General features: G+C 38.4%; 1 protein-coding gene across 5 annotated transcripts in view; it reads left to right on the top strand.

Moving 5' to 3' along the window:
* C6 (complement C6) overlaps positions 1-20,088 on the top strand; it is a 65,528-nt gene that overhangs the window by 43,540 nt on the left and 1,900 nt on the right. For 3 of the 5 annotated variants that reach the window (XM_019748555.3, XM_019748549.3, XM_019748554.3), the window contains exons 15-18: positions 77-265; positions 5,053-5,143; positions 7,448-7,689; positions 12,104-12,661. In XM_019748555.3, the coding sequence (XP_019604114.3) occupies positions 77-265; positions 5,053-5,143; positions 7,448-7,689; positions 12,104-12,285 (704 nt within the window). In that variant the 3' untranslated portion in view covers positions 12,286-12,661. Of the gene's footprint in view, positions 1-76; positions 266-5,052; positions 5,144-7,447; positions 7,690-12,103; positions 12,662-18,425; positions 18,511-20,088 lie in introns of those variants that run through there. The other 2 variants (XM_019748550.3, XM_074328966.2) reach the window with 2 other exon arrangements.

Here is a 20,088-nt window from a genome sequence, read left to right as displayed (position 1 = left end):
GGTTGTATAAAATCTGCCTGCATCTAATGAGTATTCTGCTTCACTAAACACATATGACGCATTTGTCTGCCTGCAGGAACACAGTGCCTCAAGCCAGTTGTGCAGGAAGTCCTGACAGTTTCACCATTTAAGATGTCATATGAAATTGGTGAATCCATTGAACTAACGTGTCCCAAAGACTTTGTCGTTGCCGGGCCATCAAGGTACACATGCACTGGGGATTCCTGGACACCGCCTATTTCAAACTCACTCACCTGTGAAAATGGTGAGTAGAAGCTCAGAATTCTGGGGTCTGCTAAGGGGGTGCTCCCTGATACTGACAGAATAGCATCTACCATGGTGCTATTTCTTGATTGTGTTTTGGGAGGAGAAAACAGGTTGTATTTGATGTACAGATGATGAGATCAGGCAGCAAATGAGAAGTTACTGGTCAAGTTTTGGTTCAAGAAGTTACTGGTTCAAATTTTAGACAGTGAGGTCAATTTTCTTTTCCAATATCCTACTTCAGTATTTTTGAGGGAGTGCAAGCTCTCTCATCTAATAAAATCAGAATTGATGGTTAACTGAAATTTTGATTAAAGTAGAGGGCCACATAAAAGTAGTGCACAGTACTTTCTAATTAATTAAGCATTAATTTTAATTTAAAACATAAAAATAGACATTTATTCACCAATTTTCCGATGTAGGACCAAGCTCTTACTTCTCAATGAGTCTCCTAATTGAGTTCCAAGAGTTCTTTCTCAAATAAAATAAATATGTAATTCACCCCATACCATGTTATCTCATACCAGTTTCTCTGAAACGGTTTTTAACTCCAGGTGGGGTTAAAAAACAGCTCTACTCAGGCCCCGTCCCCTGATTCTGATGTCACTGAGCAGGAGAGAGCCTAGTGTTTTGTGTGTGTTTAAAAGCTCTCCTAGCTGAAACAAATGTACGTAGAGAAAAATTGTTTTGAAGACAGATGAAAACTTAGTTACTTTTGAAGCAAATTGACTAGAGAATGCTTTACATTTTTTATATATTCTTCCTTACTCTTTTGCAGTACTCTCATTCACAACTGATTCAAAACAAAATTTTTGCAAATTTCTTTCAACTGTTCAAAATTTTCAATTTAGGTTTTATAAAAATAACTCCCTTTAGCCTCTTTTATTTTGTCAGTTGACATATTTAACCAACTTACACAGTTACAATAACAACTAGCATAAATAAATTTAGAACAAGTAAAACTGACTCTTGGTAAACCTATAGCTCGACTAGTGGGAGCAGAAGTGTGAAGCTGTAGAAGAGAGGAACTATAAACCTTGAAGTTCAGTGTCAGACAGGCAGCTGGCATAGAGGGACTGGAGAACATTGGTCTGGCGAGTCAGTTACTTGGAGGACAGTTACGAGACCTTCTACCAATTTGTGTCTTTTAAATTTTTCAACATGCTTGTTTAACGAGTGTCTCATTTTTAATCAGAGAATCCTTGAGTCTGTAGCTAAGATCAGCTAGGATTAGGCACACTTTGTTTATGAAAAAAAAAGAAGGCACAGAGAAGCTAAATGCAACCCATGGACAGATGGTTTGGGTCACACAGGAACTGTGCAATAGCTCTGTTAATTCCCCAAGCTCTTTGCCATCTTGCCTTCTTTATCCTCTTCTGGGCTTTTATACTATGTAAAGGGGGAAAGTCAACCCGTTAAATAACCTTAAAACTATTGAAAATGAGATCTCATGGAAATTTGTAGGAACATCAAGTCAATATTGTGGCTTGACCCCTGATTACATATGCGTAAATCAGAGGGATTGATACGTTTGGGATTCACAGGCTTCAGAAAGTTAAGATCCTTGGGGCATCTTAGGCAGCATCCTCTTCTCTATGCAAATAACAGCACATGTGTACACACACACACACACACACACACACACACATACACACACACACGACTCTGGAAAAGAAATTGAAATTCTAATCCAAACTGAGAGATAATGAAATGTTCTACATCTAGATAATGGAAAGCAATATCTTATCGCATACACTTTCCAACAACAGTGACAAAAAGATCAATGAAGGAAGTCACAGAAAGAAAAAGAAAATCATCAATAAAACTAACTGAACACTCTTTCAATATGTGGGGAGCTGTGAGATAAAGAGATTTTCAGGCCATTTGTTGGTCAGGAAAAGACTTCTAATTCTTTCATCAAGAAAAAGTGAGATGCTCCATGCCTCCACGGTACTTTTTTCCTTTCTCCAAGAAGTCAATACCTCCAGAGGGTCCCCTTGCCCTCAGCCCTTCAAATTTCCCAATGCTCCCATTTCCATTTTTCTCACAAACTGTGCTGGGAGTGTGGGCAGCAAAGGGCCAGTTTCTGCTTCAACCTGACCCCTAGTGAGGAGCAAAGACTCCTTGCATGTCATCGTTGACAATTTCAAATCTGTAGACAGAGTAATGCTCGCCGTTACTTGAAAGTTGATTCTCTTTGGAAACAATGTATGGCTTGGGTCCTTCCCTGACCTACGTGTGGATTTATTTACAAAGGGCAAAGAGGTATAGCTATACAAGAAACCAAAGAAAAACAATCCCCTGTTAGTGGAAATGTTAGTATCTGATGCCTTACTAGCATCTATTGGTCTCCGTGTTCATGAAAGTTTTGGGCCAAATTTCACCAGATGGAATGAGGGTCCTGATAGAAGATAACAGAAAAGGGAAATAGCAGTAAAGAAAACCTACTGAATTTTTTTAATCTTTAGTTTTGCCTCTAACATAAATCTCCTTCCTTTATCAAAGCTTCTGCCTGATAGGCTAAGAGGAGAAACCATGAGTTGGTTCTCCTGTTCTGCCAGCTAATGTGTCAGAATATATAGATAGCTGCCTACTGCCCTCCTTTGACAACTACTTGCTCTCAGAGGCCATTGTAGTTCTGTGGATGCCTGATTAGTCAGATTCAGTCCAGGCAAGTTTGTTTCATTCCACAGGCCCAGAGGTCAGCTCCAGGTCCAATTCAACCAGTGTAAATGTTCTCTGGATAAGTCTTAATGTAGGCAAAATAACCAAGATGTCCCTTTCTATATAATATACCCAAGTGTTATTCTCTCTACTTTAATTCCCCTTCCTCACATACACACTACTCAATTGTTCATCTTAGCTCAAGCATCATTTCCTTATGAATCTGTCCTTACATTTCTCAGTTGAGGTTTTTTTGTTATGTGATCTTCTAGAACCATGTTCCCTCATTTCAAAATACTTATCTCAGCCTTTAAGTGTAAACCCATTACTACGATTATTTGATTAAAGTCTGTTTTGCCACTATCATTTAGATTCATGGAGAAAAGGATCACTGCTGTTTTCATTTTTTCTTTTTCTTTCTCGACCGTAATATCCTAGTGCCTAGAGTATCATACAGAGATAAATAGCTACATTTAGGTTTTGCATTTCTTCATTTATTCTTCTTATAAGAAAATCAGACTTTCAAGCCATTGCTCCCCAACAGCCATGTGCAGGATTGTAGCCTCTGATATCCATATTGCTAAAGATGATGGACAATATTTTGGTCCTCATCTAACTTGACCTCTCAGTAATATTCAACAGTGTTAACCTTCTTCTGCATATATGTTCTTTCTGTGGTTTCCAAGATACAACAATGTCTTGCTTAGCTTCTACCTCTCTGGCTGTTGCCCTCTCTTTTTGGCAGGATCCTCTTTGTACTTGGATGGCAAATGTTGGAGTTCCTCAAGGCTCAGATTTGTCCCCTCACCTTATGCTACACTCTCCTGCTGGGGAATCTCGCCCATACTCGTAGCTTCAGTGACCTCCCCATACTCTAATAATAAATTTAAATGTTTAGCACAGACTTCTCCATTGAGGTTTAGACCTGAAGATCCAAATTCCTATACACCTATTTTTTTAGATGTCTTAAAGATACCATAAATTCAATATGTGCAGACAGGAACTCGAGTCATCACTCTCTTCTCCCTAAAACTAACATCTTGTAATAGTTCCTATTTCACTTAATGTCTGTTTTCTTACATGAACCAGAAACATAAGCATTATACTTCACAGCTCTCTTATCCACAAAATGCTATAGCATCTATTTTATCAGCTAAATGTACCTCAAGTTTATCCACTTTTCTCCATTTCCACCTTGGGACTTTGGTCCAAATTACCATCTTCTTTCACCTGAACTACTGTAATAACCTCATAGATTATCCACCTATAGCCCTCTTGTCCACCATGCTCTCTATTCCCCACACAGAGCCAGAATTAATTTCTTTTTCAAAAACCAGACCTAATTTTGTCTCACCTCCTGCTGCTTAAAACCCATCAAAGACTTTTCACTGCTAATAAAGTTAAGAACAAAAGTCCTTCAAAAGTCCTAGAAGACCCTGCACAGCCTGACACACCCACCTCTCTGACCAGACCTTGTTCCATGCTCTTATTTTTATGCACGTCAATCACTCTGGTCTTCTCTCAGTTCCAGGAAAGTCACATGCTGCCTCTCTTTTGAGCATTTTTATGTGTGATGTTTTCTGTGCTTTGAATACTTCCACTTTTCTCATTTTACCATTCCTAATCTTCCCAGCTACATCTATTTTCTTGGTTATATGCTTTCTCTTTAACATCACTAATAAGGGCAGTAATTCTATTTGTATTAGTGTGTTTGTTTGATTAAGGGCTGTCTGTCTCCACAAGAGTAAAAGCTCTGTGAGCATAAGATCTGGGTCAAACTTTGCTCAATTCACTATCCTCAAAACCTAATGCACTCGTGAGAATACCATAGTGGCTCAGTAAATATTTGAAAAGCAAATGAACAGAAATTTCACCGATTCCATGTTCTTTAGTTATCTGAACTTAATAGCAATTTTAGGTTGGAAAATGACAGCTCATGAGAGCCAGAAAGGACCTTTCAGATGGAATATTTCATGACAACTTATTCGTAAAAGCAAAAATGAATGCTCTAACTGCAAGAGGTAAATGAAAACATTTTCACTATTGCCTTTTCTCCTAAATTCAGGTTTACTGCATGGAATCTATACCGTGCACTTCTCTTTACTCTTTTTCTTTTTCTTTCAGATATTCTGAAAAGATTAAAGGGCGGTTGTCAATCAGGACAAAAACAAGTAGGATCTGAATGTATTTGCATGTCTCCAGAAGAAGACTGTAGGTAAGAGAGCCTCTATGGACTGTGTTTGGAAATTGGAAAAACTAGTCTAGTGTAACCAGGTTGATGGAGGAACTGAGCTTCTTGAAGCGAAAACACGATACATATTAATTTTTCACATAAACGATACCCTTCATGCTCAGTTAAATTCTTCCTTCTGCACTGGGTTGCAAGCTTTCTAATTATCTCTCAGCCCAGTTCCTAAGTTTGCATGGCTTTTGTTTATTAAAACAGTCTCATTTTGATTATAAAGACTTACTTCTGTCCATTTTAAAACTTCAGACTCAGTTATCTCAAAGCCAAACTGTTCCCATAAGTATAGGGAAAGGTTGTGACTTCAAAAGCTTGGAGTAGAGAAAGTGGCATGAGCATGGACCACACACACACACACACACACACACACACACACACACACACACACCTGTGTCAGTTTATTCTTTCATGCAGGGGCAGAGAGCATGAATAAGAAAAATGATATATCTTCATGTGTCTGCCATGACTAGTAGGCTATCTCCTCTTTGTTGCTGTAACTTCTTTTCATTTACATAAAGAAACACAGGAGTGTCAAGGGTGCTTATTAATTTAAGGACTACTTTCAGCTCAATTTAATCCAAAATGACATTAGCTTAAGATAAAATTTTGTTTCTCTATGTCACAAAATAAATATGGAGGTAGGCAATCTAGGGCTAGTATGGTGAGCCTCTTATTTCAGATAACAATGAGGCACCTTTTTGCTCTCTGTTCTGCCATCCTTAAAGTTATTTCATGGTCTAAGATTGCTCTGCTGGAACAGGAAGGAAGACCAAAAACAGACACATTCTCTCTTTGGAAGAAGAGTTCCTCAAAGACACATCATTTGCTTCCATCTCCTTCACCTTCTCTTACTCACATGGCCACATGGCCCTACAAGGGAGGCTGTGAAATGCAGTTCTTTGGCTGGATATAAAGATATTTCTGAATAAAATTAGGTTATGGAAGCGGAAAAAGAATGGATGTTGGCGTGAGGAGCCAACAGACTGTGCCAGGTTGTTATATACTTTACTTTTTACACTATCTAGCTCTGATGTTCCTCTGTGTGGCAGGTGAACCAATGTTTGTAAGGACTCATTCGTTCATTCATTTAGACACTACACGTTGTTCTTCTGTGCAATTTCACTGACATAATTCAGCCCAAAGGTGGCTCTATTTGCCCTTCTCAGTAGCTTCACAAGTGGGCCACCACACAGCGTCTTGCTGCTGGAGTCCCCTCACTTATCAGATGGCCTGCTGGGGAGTACTTACAACATTCATATTGTCCAATTAACCCAGAGGAAAATTCTTTCTTTATATTTACAATACCAAACTATGAGAATACAGACTTCCCTCTGAATTTCAGCCCTTCCCTTCCTCTCTAGCCTCTTTCTATAATCTTCAGTTCTCTTATACAGTGTTAAAGGTTTTTATGGGAGTGACTGGCCCCACAGCCTAAGTTCTCCGAACTTAGTATTGGCCTTTCTTCTCAGGTATGGGCTCTAGTTCTTGGAAACAATTTTACATGCTGGTGCACTGATTGTTAACTGTAAGATTGACATTAGAGAAGAAACTCTAATCAAAGAGTTCTTGTCCTTTCAGCAAGACAAGGGCTATGGCCACTGGTTACCTCTCGGTAGCAGGACATCATCTACTTAGGGAGATTAATGAAGTTACCCAAGAATTACTTAAAAGTACCTGCTCTGACTCATAATACAAACACACTTGCAAAGCTATATAAGGATATATGATTCTGGTGTTGCAATTAAAGAGTATTACTGAGTTCAGAAGGGGTACAGACTACCATGGGCTAGGTTGATCAGGGTCAGTTACAAAGTGTAGGTAGGAATCAAACTGGACACAGACAGGCAGAGAGGAGAGACAATGTAATACTGCTTGAGCAGGGCATGGGATGACAGAAAAGAATAATCTTGCCAGTTTAGAAAATGATCAATAAGCAATTGTCAGGTGATAAAAAGGGATTAAGAAGGATGGGAAAATAATTCTAGAAAGGCAAGTTGCTTGGAGTCAAAATATGGAGATCTTCATTACCAGAATTTAAAAATTCAGATTTTAACTCAAAGGCAATTGGGAGTAATACCAAGACTAAGATGAAATTTTAGAAATGAATCCCAGAGCCGGCAAGATAAAACAAGGGTCTAAAAGACGAGAACTATGGGAGGGAGAAAATAACTGGGTAGTAAGTTAAAATATTAAATTGGCTAGATGCCATCACTCTTTTTTTTTTTTGGGGGGGGGGTCTTCATATATTAATGCTTGCTTTCCTCTCTTGGGCAGCTATTATTCAGAAGATCTCTGTGTGTTTGATTCAGACTCCAGCCATTATTTTACTTCACCCGCTTGTAAATTTTGGGCCAAGAAATGTTTAAATAATCAGCAATTCTATTTTCTACATATTGGTTCCTGCCAAGATGGTCCACAGTTAGAATGGGGTCTTGAAAGAACAAGACTTTCATCCAATAGCACAAAGAAAGAATCTTGTGGCTATGATACCTGCTATGACTGGGAAAAATGTTCAGGTAAGCTCCAGCGGTGACACATACTAGAAATGCTCTCACTTAACCTTCCTCTCACCTAGTATATCTTATTTGCATTTACGCACTCTCTCTTAAAATTAACCTGTCTTTAATCAATAATAATTCCATTTTATTGTAAACATGTTTTATAAAAATGATTTAAACAAAAAAGAAAAATCTAACCACACACAATTAGAGATAACTACTTTAACAATTTTGGTGTAAATCTTTCTAATCTTTTTTCTATGCATATAGAATCAGTACCACCCTTATACCCTGGTAAGAATACTCATCTCAATCTCATGCTTCAGGCATCCTTCCCCACTCCCAGCTTTGGAGGGCATGCATCAAAATGGTCTAAGTTTTTCTTTTGCATTTGGGACCAGTTGGGGCTGGCGTAGGTAGAGTGCCCTGAGCCTGGACTGGGTTCCTCGTGGATACCAATTGCTGAAAGCATCTTCCTTAAATTTTTTTACAACCTCTTGCTGTGTCTGGGACTAGCTAAGGGTGGTAGTGTTATTCAGGCAGGACGCCCTGAACCCAGACATGTCCCCTCGTGGACGCAGGTAGGCACTGTTTCTCCCTGTGGAACATCCTCTGACCCTCTACTGCTCTTCCCTCTATTATGCATGGGTCAACCAGATGCTCCAAGGAGCGCTGAGCTTCTATCTATAGAGTCATCCTTGGCTCAGAGCTAGATTCTCTTTCCCAGAGAGCAGCCTGGTGAGCCATAGGCCAGCAGGGTCGTCTCTCTCAAGATTGCTTCACATTGGAGTACTAGTATGGTACTGACATTCTACTTTGGAGTGACTTTAATTGTTTGTATAGAGAGGCATCCCATAAGAAAAATTTCCCCAGATCGCACACACCTCAGGGCAGCCCTGATTATATTACAAATTCTTTTAATAAAATAGGACCACACTCTACATCCTATTTTACATGTCTCTGCTTTGCACACATCATCATATATTATTCTGCCACATAATTTTCAGTGTCAGCAAAAGCCTACCTGGGCATTTTGTGATTTATTTAAACAATCTTCTGTTAGGCATTTAGATTTTTCCCAATATTTGGCCATTATAAACAATGCTGGATTCACAAATCTATCACAGATAAATCTATAGTGTAAGATTCTTTTCTTACAATATACCTTAGACAACGGAATTTCTAGTTAAATATTATTTAAAATTATAAAGTCTGTTGTATCAACTTGCTTTCCAGAAATGTCTTTACCATATTATATTCCTATCTACAACATATGATAAAGACCGCTCTCCTACACCCTCACCAAAACTTGGAGTGATCACTCCTTTACCTCGTTGCTAATTTGATACTTAAGAAGTGGCATTACATTTCCATTTTCTGTAAGTGTATTGGCCAATGGCATTTTATTTGTGAATTGCTTAGAAGCAGAAACTTCACAGCAGTACATTTGCTCTAAGTTGAAGTTTGACCCTGAAATAGCCCAACTAAGCTTCATATAACATATAAATATGGGTTCAGATTAGGATTTAACAGAACTCAAATAGGCAGCTAGATTTCCCTTGTGACACTCTTCAAAAGCTTAAGGTGAGGCATAAAGTATGCAATAGAAACTTGTTGAATCGTTACATCCAACTTTTGCTAAAATCACCAAAAAAAAAAAAAAAAAAAAAAAAAAGACTAAAACCTTATTGCTCCCATTGACTCCTCTTTCACTTTCTAGCCCAATGTCCTTCAACTCAGTCCTGGAAAAGGGGAGAGCCTTATTATCCAAATAAAATTTCTTCCTGATCCACTTAAAGCTGATTATCAATATCTAGCACCCTTGATAGATGGCAGGATTGAACTCATGACAGAGGGTAGACGCAGACACCACGGTCAGCAAACCATCTGATGGTTGCTACTTAGGAGGTCATTATCTGGGGCTTCCAAACTTCAAGGCATATCTGAACAAGACTATTCCACTGTGAAACACAGCAAACCAGGGACTGCTACGTGCAGTGCCCAATTCTAATCACTATTAAATCATCTTACAGATAAATACTATTCATCCTTTCACTGACTGACCAGCAATATTATCCAACTGACATCTCTCTCAGAAACAGAAATTTGTGGCAGAAAAGCGCTAACATTATGTAACATTATGTTACATTATATATTATGTAACATTATTTTGTATTTAAAATATAACCTTTTTATGAAAATCATAGTGTAAGAATATTATTGTCAAAAATACATACAGAAAGTAAAAGGAATTTGGACAGCAAGTCAAATAAAATTGGCCCCGTCTGTACTTCAATAGGTCGCTCAGGCATTTAGGGATGTATTCCAGGTTAACTTTCATTCCTCCTTATTTTTCATGGAAAATAGATCTTCACGGAACTCTTCTATTGCAAGAACTTATTTTTTTGCTATTTTTCTACAAATTATTCTTTTTCAAATCTGTCTGAATAACAAATAATCTGTGGCTTACCATTTCATAAAAATCTGTCTTTACTATTAGTTCTTTGTTGTACTTCTATCTAAATGCCATGGTCTCCGGGAGTCTAAATTTGTCTAAAGGAAGAACACTGATATGTTTGAATACTTAACAATAGTGCTCAAGTTAGCAAAAAGTCTTGGGGTAAACACACTAAAACATGAATATTTCTCGATAAGAGATTTATGTCATTCATAATATTCTTTGTCCCTGCACACAATCAGAAAACAGAAAGCATTTTCTGCCCTGGAGATATGGTCTGCCTCTGTCAGCCTTCTTTAATTGGTGAGCAAAACTCAACATCACAGAATTCCATTTAAGCAGCACTATAGAACAGTATGAATGTACAAACCACTGCGTTCATGAAGAAAGAGAAAGCTGAAAATCTGTTTTACACCCAACCCACTCATGGCAAGTAGGGATATTATTAATCTTGAGTTGCACTGAATATCACCTTGATTAAATTGTGTTCTTGATTACATTGTGTACTTTGCTAATCATTTCCTTCTGTTTCTAAAATAAAATAAGAAAAAGTTTACAATGGAACTTCAAAGTAACATGAAGTTCATTTTTCAAAAGTTAAAACACGAATGGTTTTGAAAGGAGTCTAGTGTTATGAATATTAAGTGTTCTGTCTGAATTTCAAAAATATTCACTATCAACCCATAGGAGGCAAAGATTTATTTTGTACACTTATACTGTTCACAGTAGTTGGAGGAGTAACTTTACACAATAATTTCATGAGTAACTTTTAATGCAAGGCAATATGTGATGAGAGCTATAAGAGACATAAATATCTTCTGGCCTGGAAGTGTTTCATGAAGTTGAAGGCATGAGAACTGAGTATTGGAGGATGAACTAAAGGAGGAGGTGGAAAAGGCCTCTGCTGTTAGTAGTCTGAAAATAACCTTGCTGAGAGCATTTAAGCTCTAACCATACTCCAAGAGTAGTGACTATGGCCTTTCCAGAAGCTTAGGGAGCTGACTTCCTCCCCAGGGATGGAACAGTCTCCTGTCCTTCACCATACCCTGTTCTTTCTAACAATGTAGAAGACTTTCCACAACTAGAATCTTCTCTAGCTGGTTGACAGAGGGTGTAGAAGGGAAATGCATGCTTTTTCATGAAATGTTTCCTACCACGGGCAGAAAGACTATGCATATGGGTATCTCCCCATTTCCTTGCCCAGTTTTGTCCCATTAGTTGAGACACATGGGAAAGAACTGATATCTGCCTAAAAAAAGCTACGTATTAGTGCAATCACTGCTAATTCTCAGGCTGATTCAGATATTTTGACAACATGAATTATCCCAGATCCACCAAATACTTTCTTTTTGAATATTTATTCTGCACCTTAAATATCTACACCTAAGTTTAGAATTTAAAATCAATTGATAAAGCAGAATTCTTTGAGCACTTTGGTAAGAGCTGAGTGGGACATACAAATGGATGAACCATAGTTACTGCTCTCAAACAAATCACTTGTAGTTGTCTTGGGGGAAAGACATATGAATAGCTAACTAACAAGAAAGTATAAAAATGTCAGCTGTAACTGACAAGTTTACACCATTAAAGTTTAGTTAAATAAAATACTGGTGTTGGGGTAAGTGGCTATGAAACACTTCGTGGAGAAGGTAAAACTTGTGGAAATTGGACATGTGGAGAAAAATAGGAAAGAGTACATTAGTCTGAAAAAAAAGATGCATTCTCCTCTCTTATATCCCGTTCACTGCATTCAACCACAGTTGGGTATTTTGAGTTATTGCCTTTGTTTCAGTTTTTTCATTTATTTTGCCTCCAAGGAGCTCACCACCCTGGAGACAAGTTAGGTAAAATTAAACCCTAAAGTACTGTGGTAAGTCACATATTCTCTCTCTCTCTCTCTCTCTCTCTCTCTCTCTCTCTCTCTCTCTCTCTCTCTCTCTCCCTATCGACCTCTCTGTCTCTCTCTCATTGCAGCCTCCACTTCCAAATGTGTCTGCCTATTGCCCTCCCAGTGCATCAAGGGTGGAAACCAACTCTACTGCGTCAGAATGGGATCATCAATGAGTAAGAAGACAGTGAACATCTGTGAAGTAGGAACTGTCAGATGTGCCAACAGGAAAGTGGAAATACTGCATCCTGGCAGGTGTTTGGCCTAACACAATTACTGGTAAACAGATTTACTATCCAAAAATAATCCCTTCAAAAGGGCATTCTTGTACAAACAGTAGAATGACGTATCCAGAAGTCACTGACAAATTTTTTTGTGTTAGTTTCATATAATTATTCTCCCCTGCCTCTCCTGTGTTAACCTCCCCTATCCAGTTCCAACCCATGACACCCTGTAGCATATCCTGGCTAACCCCTTTCATATCAATCTAGTAAATTCTTCTGTTCATGTTGCACTAAATGATGGAACTTCTGAGGACATTATGTAGCCCGTGGTACTCAGCAGCCTCACAAGTAGAAATAAGAACAAACACTATAATGCTCTTCAATTAATCAATAAAGAAAAATTTATAACTTTAAAACATATTCTTGAAACCTAACCTTCATGCATTCGTTCAACAAATAATTCTGAATATCTACTGTGTTCCAAGTACCGTTTAAGGTGCTGGCGAATCAGCAGTGAATAAAACAGACAAAATCTCTTGCCTTCCGGAAGCTCACATTCACATGGAGGAAGACATACAAAAGAAAACAAAAGAAGCACATAAAATACGTAATGTGTTAGATGGTGACAATTGCTGTGGAGAGAATAATGCAGGGAAGGGTGAGTCTCACATTTAAGCCTCATCAGATGCAAGGAAATATTCCAGAGTAATAAGCGTCCCAGGAAGGACTCAAATGTAAATTGCCTGTTTAAAGTAGTTAATACACTTCTGAAATTCCAGTCTTTTGGGAAAAAGAAAAGAGATTCTCTTTGCCTCTGCATTAAAGTGCATTAGAAAGTTTTTAAGCTGAAGTGTGTGATGGATGGAAAATCATCAGAGAATTTTTTTAAGTAAATCATATCTTTTGTATTAGGCCTTACCAAGTAAACACCCATTTCTTAGAGAGGCTCGAGTGTCACTTTGAATTGGGGAAGAGAAGCATCTTTGGAACAGTGCTTTGCAAATATTAGTGTTCATCAATCAGCCTCACCTGGAGTGCTTGTCAATACAGATGCCTGTGACCCACCCCCAATTTCTAGGTCTGTAGTCTGGGGTGCGGCCTGACAACGAGTATTTCTAACAACTTCCCAGGTAATACTCCTGATGATTGTCATGGGATCACATTTTGAGAACACTTGTTAGTTTAGACATGGAATCACCAAACAGCAAATCCTGATTTAGTCATTGATCTCCAAACCTTAGCCAGCCAGTCTCCAAGCAAGCGAGTGGAAGCAGATTCTCTACCTCTAAAACCCAGTGGGATCCCCACCTTGGGGCTACGAGCAGAGCCACCTGGCAGCACCCTCCCGAGACCTTATATATTAAATGCAGCTCTTCCTCCATCTCATTAATCATAGGATGTTGACAAAATCTAAAACACCTTGCAATGTCAAAGGAGAATGAGAAAGGAAAAAACCTAGAAACAGAAAACATATTTTCCTGGTGTAACAGCTCCTGAGTGGGAATTTTTCTTTTCCCAGGAGTCAGTAACCATCTTTATCTCAGGCCACTCCTACTCCCTTCTCACTACAAGAGTGTTGCAAACTACTCTTGTAAACTTCATGCATTCAGCACTTCCAAGACCCCAAACTAAGGGCAAAGAGGCATTAAATACTCCCATATCCTAAGGAGAGCCACTAACAATTGAGCCAAGAAACTTTCCTCAGGACTGAATTGGCTCCACTCTACCCAACTCTCACACTTTCCAGGTCATACAGCAGGCCTGGGGGAGAGGGAAACCACGAGAATCTGAAGCCACATGAAGGCAGTGGCTCATAGTGAGAGTCTTAGTCCTCCTGTGAGTCCTTTTTGTCCCCTTGGTGGAGAGGAAGAAGATGCTGAAAGCCTTGAGGTCATCTTTTGTAGGGTGTGGGGATACCTACAGCAAGGATATACAGTGCAGCCCTCGATGGCTGGATGCTGTGGCATCTTAGAGCTGCCACTGGTGAGCATAGTGCTAGAGGAGGTCCTAAGAGACATGGAACTCCCCATACCAGGGAGTTCTCCCTACATAAGCATGAGACTATGTCCTGCTTAGAGTGCTGGGGGCAGGGTGCTTTCAAGAGTGGTCAGCACCATTTCCGTAGTGAGAAGAGAATGGTGTGGCAGGACTAGGAAGGAGAGAGGTGCAGCCCTTTCTCCATCTGAGTCCCAAGGCTTAGGGAAAGAATGGAGAACATTGGTGGTTCTCTCTGGCTGTGCAGGAAGAAGCACAAAGAAGAGGAAAGGCAGGCTCTCTGAGGCCATCCTGAATCTTAGACACAAACTTAAAGAAAACACAAAAAGGAGGCAGAGCTGCCTCTCTCACAGGAAGGACAGAGCAAGTAGGAGTAAAGCAAAACACCAACTCAAGAAAGCACAGGGACTATCAATAACATATACCAGAGTTAGTAAGAACAAATGCAGAAGTGACATCACATCACTGACTGTTACATCAAACAACTCCTGCCATCTCTCCTAGTCTACCTCCTTGCTTCTGACACCAGAGAACCAGAGCCCACAGATGGAGGGGAGGGAAGTGTCCTAGAATGAGAGATGCCCCACCTCACCACTTCCAAGATGCTGGAGAGCTTGGAAACACAAAAGCAGCCCTTGTCCCTTCCCTACCCCAAGCCTGGCTCACACTGGAGGTAGGGAAGGCGATGAAATGCAAATTGGATATGAGAATGGAGACTAAAACCAGACGACTTTTATAAACAGAAACCGACCAGAATACTATATAATCTGTCCAAGACTTACATGGGCAAGAACAACATGGAATTGGGTAGAACATAGTGAAAGCTGTATTAGTTTCCTGGGGTTGCCATAACATAGTATGACAATCCAGGTGGCTGAAAACAATGGAAATTTATTGTCTTACGGTGCTGGAGGCTAGAAATTTGAAATCAATATGTCAGCGGGCCATGTTCCCCGGACATTTGTAGGACAGAATTCTTCCTTGCCTTTTCTGGCCTTTGGTGTTTGTCAGAAATCTTGGCATTCCTTGGCTCATAGAAGCAGAGCTCCAGTCTCTGCCTCCGTCAACACACATGGCTGTCTTCATCATCTTCCTCACCTGCATGTCTGTCTGCCCAAATTAGCATTGTCTCATGAGGACAGCAGTCCTGTTGGATCAGGCCCTCTCTAATGACCTCATCTTAATTACACTACATCTGTAAAGATCCTATTTCTAAATAGGGTCACATTCACAGGTCCCAGCAGTTTACACTTCAACATATCCTTTTTTGCAGACATAATTCAACCCATAGCACTGTGTTTAAAAAAAAGAAAAAAAGATGTTTTCTGTGTGCGCCCATAATATAATCAAAGACTTATACCAGCTATTATGTTCATATTGTTTGATTCAAATCAGTCACGTTGCTTTAAAATATGTTATTCTTTTACTTGTAGCATTCTTTCCTTTTAATGATGATTAGTCTTTTTACCACTTTAGCTACCTTTGTAGCAAAAGATTTTTTTAAGTGCACTAATTCATTAAAGCCTGCATTAGGTTAATTTGCATACCACTTTCCAGTTGAAATTTTCACACTCTGATATTAATATTAATACACCAACTTAGTATAATAAGTGTTAAGAGCTAGTGGTAAAATTGTCTTCGTGAAGCAGAGAGCAAAACTGAGACGTATTATAATACCTGGAATTTGGACCTAGAATCTCTACCACTGTCTTAGATCAAATAAATTCTAGATCAAAAGTAAAAGCTTTATCCTCTAAGGCTATTAGAGATGAATACTAAGCATGTATGCTTGTAGCTTAAATAACAGGAAATTAGGTACTTTTTTAAAATATAGATTTTAATTTTTGTTGATTCTGCATGATACTGACAAAATCAGTGAGACCCCAGTTTAAAGAACTTTATACATCTGCATGTTATATATATATATCTCAGACGTCCTGAAAGCAGAATTCTAAGACTATTATTTTAAAACTCCAGTCTTCTGGGGAGGAGACATTCAAGCTCCACTAATGAGTTCCTCTTTTTGGCAGCTTTCAGTACATTTCAGAATATTTTACTGTTGTTGTTGTTTTCTACAAAAGCCTGCAACTGGCACAACCAACATTCCTTAGTTTTAAAGATTGGATTCTTCTGTTATTTTCAGAAGAGCACCAACAAGCTAAACCTAATCCACATCCCTTCCTAGTTCCAGTGCTGAGTAACAACATTCTGACAGATCATGATGTCTCTGGGTGGTGTTGGGCACCAAACCCCCCGAAGCTTGATTAATTGGATTCTAAAATGCTGGCTTTCTCTAAGGTCACCTTCATTCTTTTGGAATACATTGTGTGGAATCAATGAGGCATCAAGCTTCTAACCAAACAAATGGCCTACAAAATTATAGTTGTATCCATTTTATTTTGTGAGAGTGAGACAGGCCACTGCTACCCTATTTGTCATCTTGACAAGTTCTAACTACACAACTTCAGTTCTACGTGTCAAATGTCAGTTAGTAGAGGTGGGTGTCACCAGACAAGGGACTTCAAGGGACAGATGGTGCATTGAAAGTCGTGCTCACAAAGATTTATATAGAAAGATGTTCATGACAACATTATTTATAATAGCAAAAAATGACAGAGCCTAAATGTCCAGTAATAAATTAGGGCCCTTCCATATCATGAAACAGTACGGGACCACTGACAAGTATCTTTTTTAAAAGATTTTAAAGGACATAATGAAAAGTGAAAAACCAGGTTGCAATATTATGTGTGATTATAGCTACATAAAGTGTGTGTGTGTGAATGCCTTTTGAAACAATAATTGGAAGAAAAAATGTCTCTAGAACTTGGAGTTATTTTTATTTTATTATCCCTATTATTCTGAATTTCCTAGATTTTTTACAATCATCATGCATTTTTTATTTTTTTGTAATTGGGCATGAAAAGTGACTCTGAAAAATTTCTCTTCTACTTAGACGAAAAGGACAGATAATTAGTTCTGCTTCTATAGACAATGGCAAATTGGCTTTAGAGTTCAAGCCAGCAGCCCTTGCCTGCCGGCTTGGGCTGGTAGTACCATGTTTCCCCGAAAATAAGACCTAACCAGAAAATAAGCCCTAGCAAGATTTTTCAGGATGACATCCCCTGAACATAAGCCCTAATGCGTCTTTTGGAGCAAACTTTAATATAAGACTGGGTCTTATTTTGGGGGAAATACGGTAGCTTTCAGTCAGACATGTGAGCCTCACATATATTCCTTCATTCACTCACAAGGATTTTCTGAATACCTGCTAAGTCACAGGAGTTAAGTCTATAATTATGCAGAGATTTGAGAGGTGTTTATAGTCTACTGGGAAGATTTTAAAGGTAAAATACCAGTACTATACAAAATACAAAGCAGTGAGTTACTATTTAAAAATTAAAGGTACAGATGTTAATTAATTAACATCTTTCAGAAATTAAAAAAAAAAAGAACTGGATGATTAATAAAATACAATCAAGTCTAAATTCTTGAAATTTGTTAACAGTTTAAGACACTGAGTAGCTGTTTAAACTTGGACAAACCTGTCTGAGAGTCAGTTTCTTCATATGAAAATGAGGACAATACCAGCCAATTCACTCTATTTGTTCCAAGGATTAGCTGGAATATATATATATGTCATACATATAATACTCTATAACAACCCCAGTTGAAACTACTATTATCTCTCACTTGGATTAGAGCTATATAGCTTCTTAAAGTGTCTCTTTGATTCTGCTTTTTTCAAATGAAAATTTGGATTATTTTTACTTTCTTACTTAAAACTATAACTTAGAAAAAAATTAAAACTTTTTACTATGGCCTAGAAGGCCCTGCATGATCAGCCCTTGCCTATATCTATCTCTATCATCTATCTATCTATCTATCTATCTATCTATCTATCTATCTATCTATCTATCTATTACAACTACTGAGAGCTTAGAACAAAATGCACATTCAACTATTTATGTATTATTATTAACACCAGTGGAGAAGAATGGCTGGACTTCATCCTTTATTTCCTGTCAAACAAGATACTTTCTCTATTGCCAATCTTGCTATTGAAGCCTGACTTACAAAGGAACACATGAGCTTACTTAGAGTGTTCAGAGGTAAGAAATGGCTGGAGTTCTCAGACTCCTTATTGACCTAAGCTGATGAAAGGTGCTTCTTCACTGTGCTCTTCATATAGGTATGACCATAATGATCAACATCAGCAGTAAAAGTTTTCAATTCTCTTTGGAATGAATCACCCTTTGTTCCAAATAAATAGAGATGGCCCAATGTTTGCCATAGAAAACCTGACAATCTATGATAGCAAAGCAATGTGGACAGAAGACCGAGGAATAGAAAGTGAAGAGGAAATTAGACTGGGTAGCTGGAAATGCACTCCAAGCATTACCTGCTTGATACAACCCATACACAAAGACAGAGTGGATTTGGAAAACGCTACATTTTACCTAAACATGACTCTTAATGTGAGGGTAAAGCTTTATCACCGTTCAAAGCCATGCGACCAGAATTTGTTGTCCTTCAAGAAGCTGTATTTGTAATACCACCAGGATACAGAGCACCACCCTAACTGAAGCATTTCCATTATGTCTGTAACAACCAAAAACTAATTGTTGGTTTAGGGTCACATTTCCCCTTCCATTGAAAGGCAGTGATGCACAATGGCATATCTTTGCAGTTGTCAAAAATACTGCTCGACACTGTTGCTGGCTCTCCCTCTCCCAGGGGCCTTGTAGGATCATACTTCCTGGCCCCCATGAGTTGGGGTTCCATGTTCTCACCAATGGAATGTGAGAAGAAGTACATGTGTAGCTTCTTGACAACACATGTAATTGCTGGCAGGACGATTTCCCCAGAGTTCCCCTTTCCCTGTGGCACATCTGAAATGGTAGCTTCTCCATCAGCCTGAGTCCCTGAGTCACAACATGAGTAGAATTGTCTATACTCCATTGAACTCCTATGGCTATATGGAAAGAGCAAAAAATAAAACCTTTCTGAGATTTTGGGGTGGTTTATTTGTTACATCATTACCCAGCCTGTCTGACATTAACTGTAAGTGTACCAAATGACATGATAACAGTAGAAGCTGATCTCTTTCACTTCCCCAAATTGCATTCCAGAACACTTTCAGTTTTCTATGGGTATGACTGAGTAAATAGGGCTTATTATTGTTTGGAACATGGCCTATATCACCTGTATGTTTGAGGGGAAAATACAGAAACAAATTAAAACTAGAAAAGGGGACTGATTATATTTAGTTCTTAAATACATTCTTAATTGCATCCATCATTTTACAGAGAAATTCATTATTGAAAGATTAGAGTTACAAAGAAAATAAATGCTTACATAGAAAGTTTATCTACTAGGACTAAAAAGAAACATAAATGCAAAAATGGCAAACACTCTTCTAAGAAGCTCATATTTTGGAAATTTTTTTAGAACCTTAGAAACATTTATTATTTTAAAAATCATTTCAATGTTAATTAAGTTCTGCTTCATATTTCTTGATTACCAAATCATTCCTATTATATTTCACACCAATTGCTTATCAAAACTGCATTTAGAACTCCAGGTATTTACTAATGATGCAAATATACAAAAATGGATTCTTCATTCCAACGTCTAATAGTTGGATATAATTTAAAATCTAACTAGTATATTGTAACAGGTAATATTTATTGCCCATCCCCACCCCCCAAAAAAAATATATATTTAGTGCCTGCCAATGGTCAGCGCAATGCAATGGTTTGGAAGAGGCTGGTCCCAATCACAACACCAGACCCAAGAAGTAAACCCCAATTAGTTAAGTCAATCAACGGGATTCCATCTCCCTTGCACATATG

This window comes from Rhinolophus sinicus, chromosome 3 (assembly GCF_057876585.1).
Source record: "Rhinolophus sinicus isolate RSI-liver-muscle chromosome 3, RSI-T2T, whole genome shotgun sequence".
NCBI classification, from domain to species: domain Eukaryota; kingdom Metazoa; phylum Chordata; class Mammalia; order Chiroptera; family Rhinolophidae; genus Rhinolophus; species Rhinolophus sinicus.
This window is presented reverse-complemented; position numbering and strand designations above follow the sequence as displayed.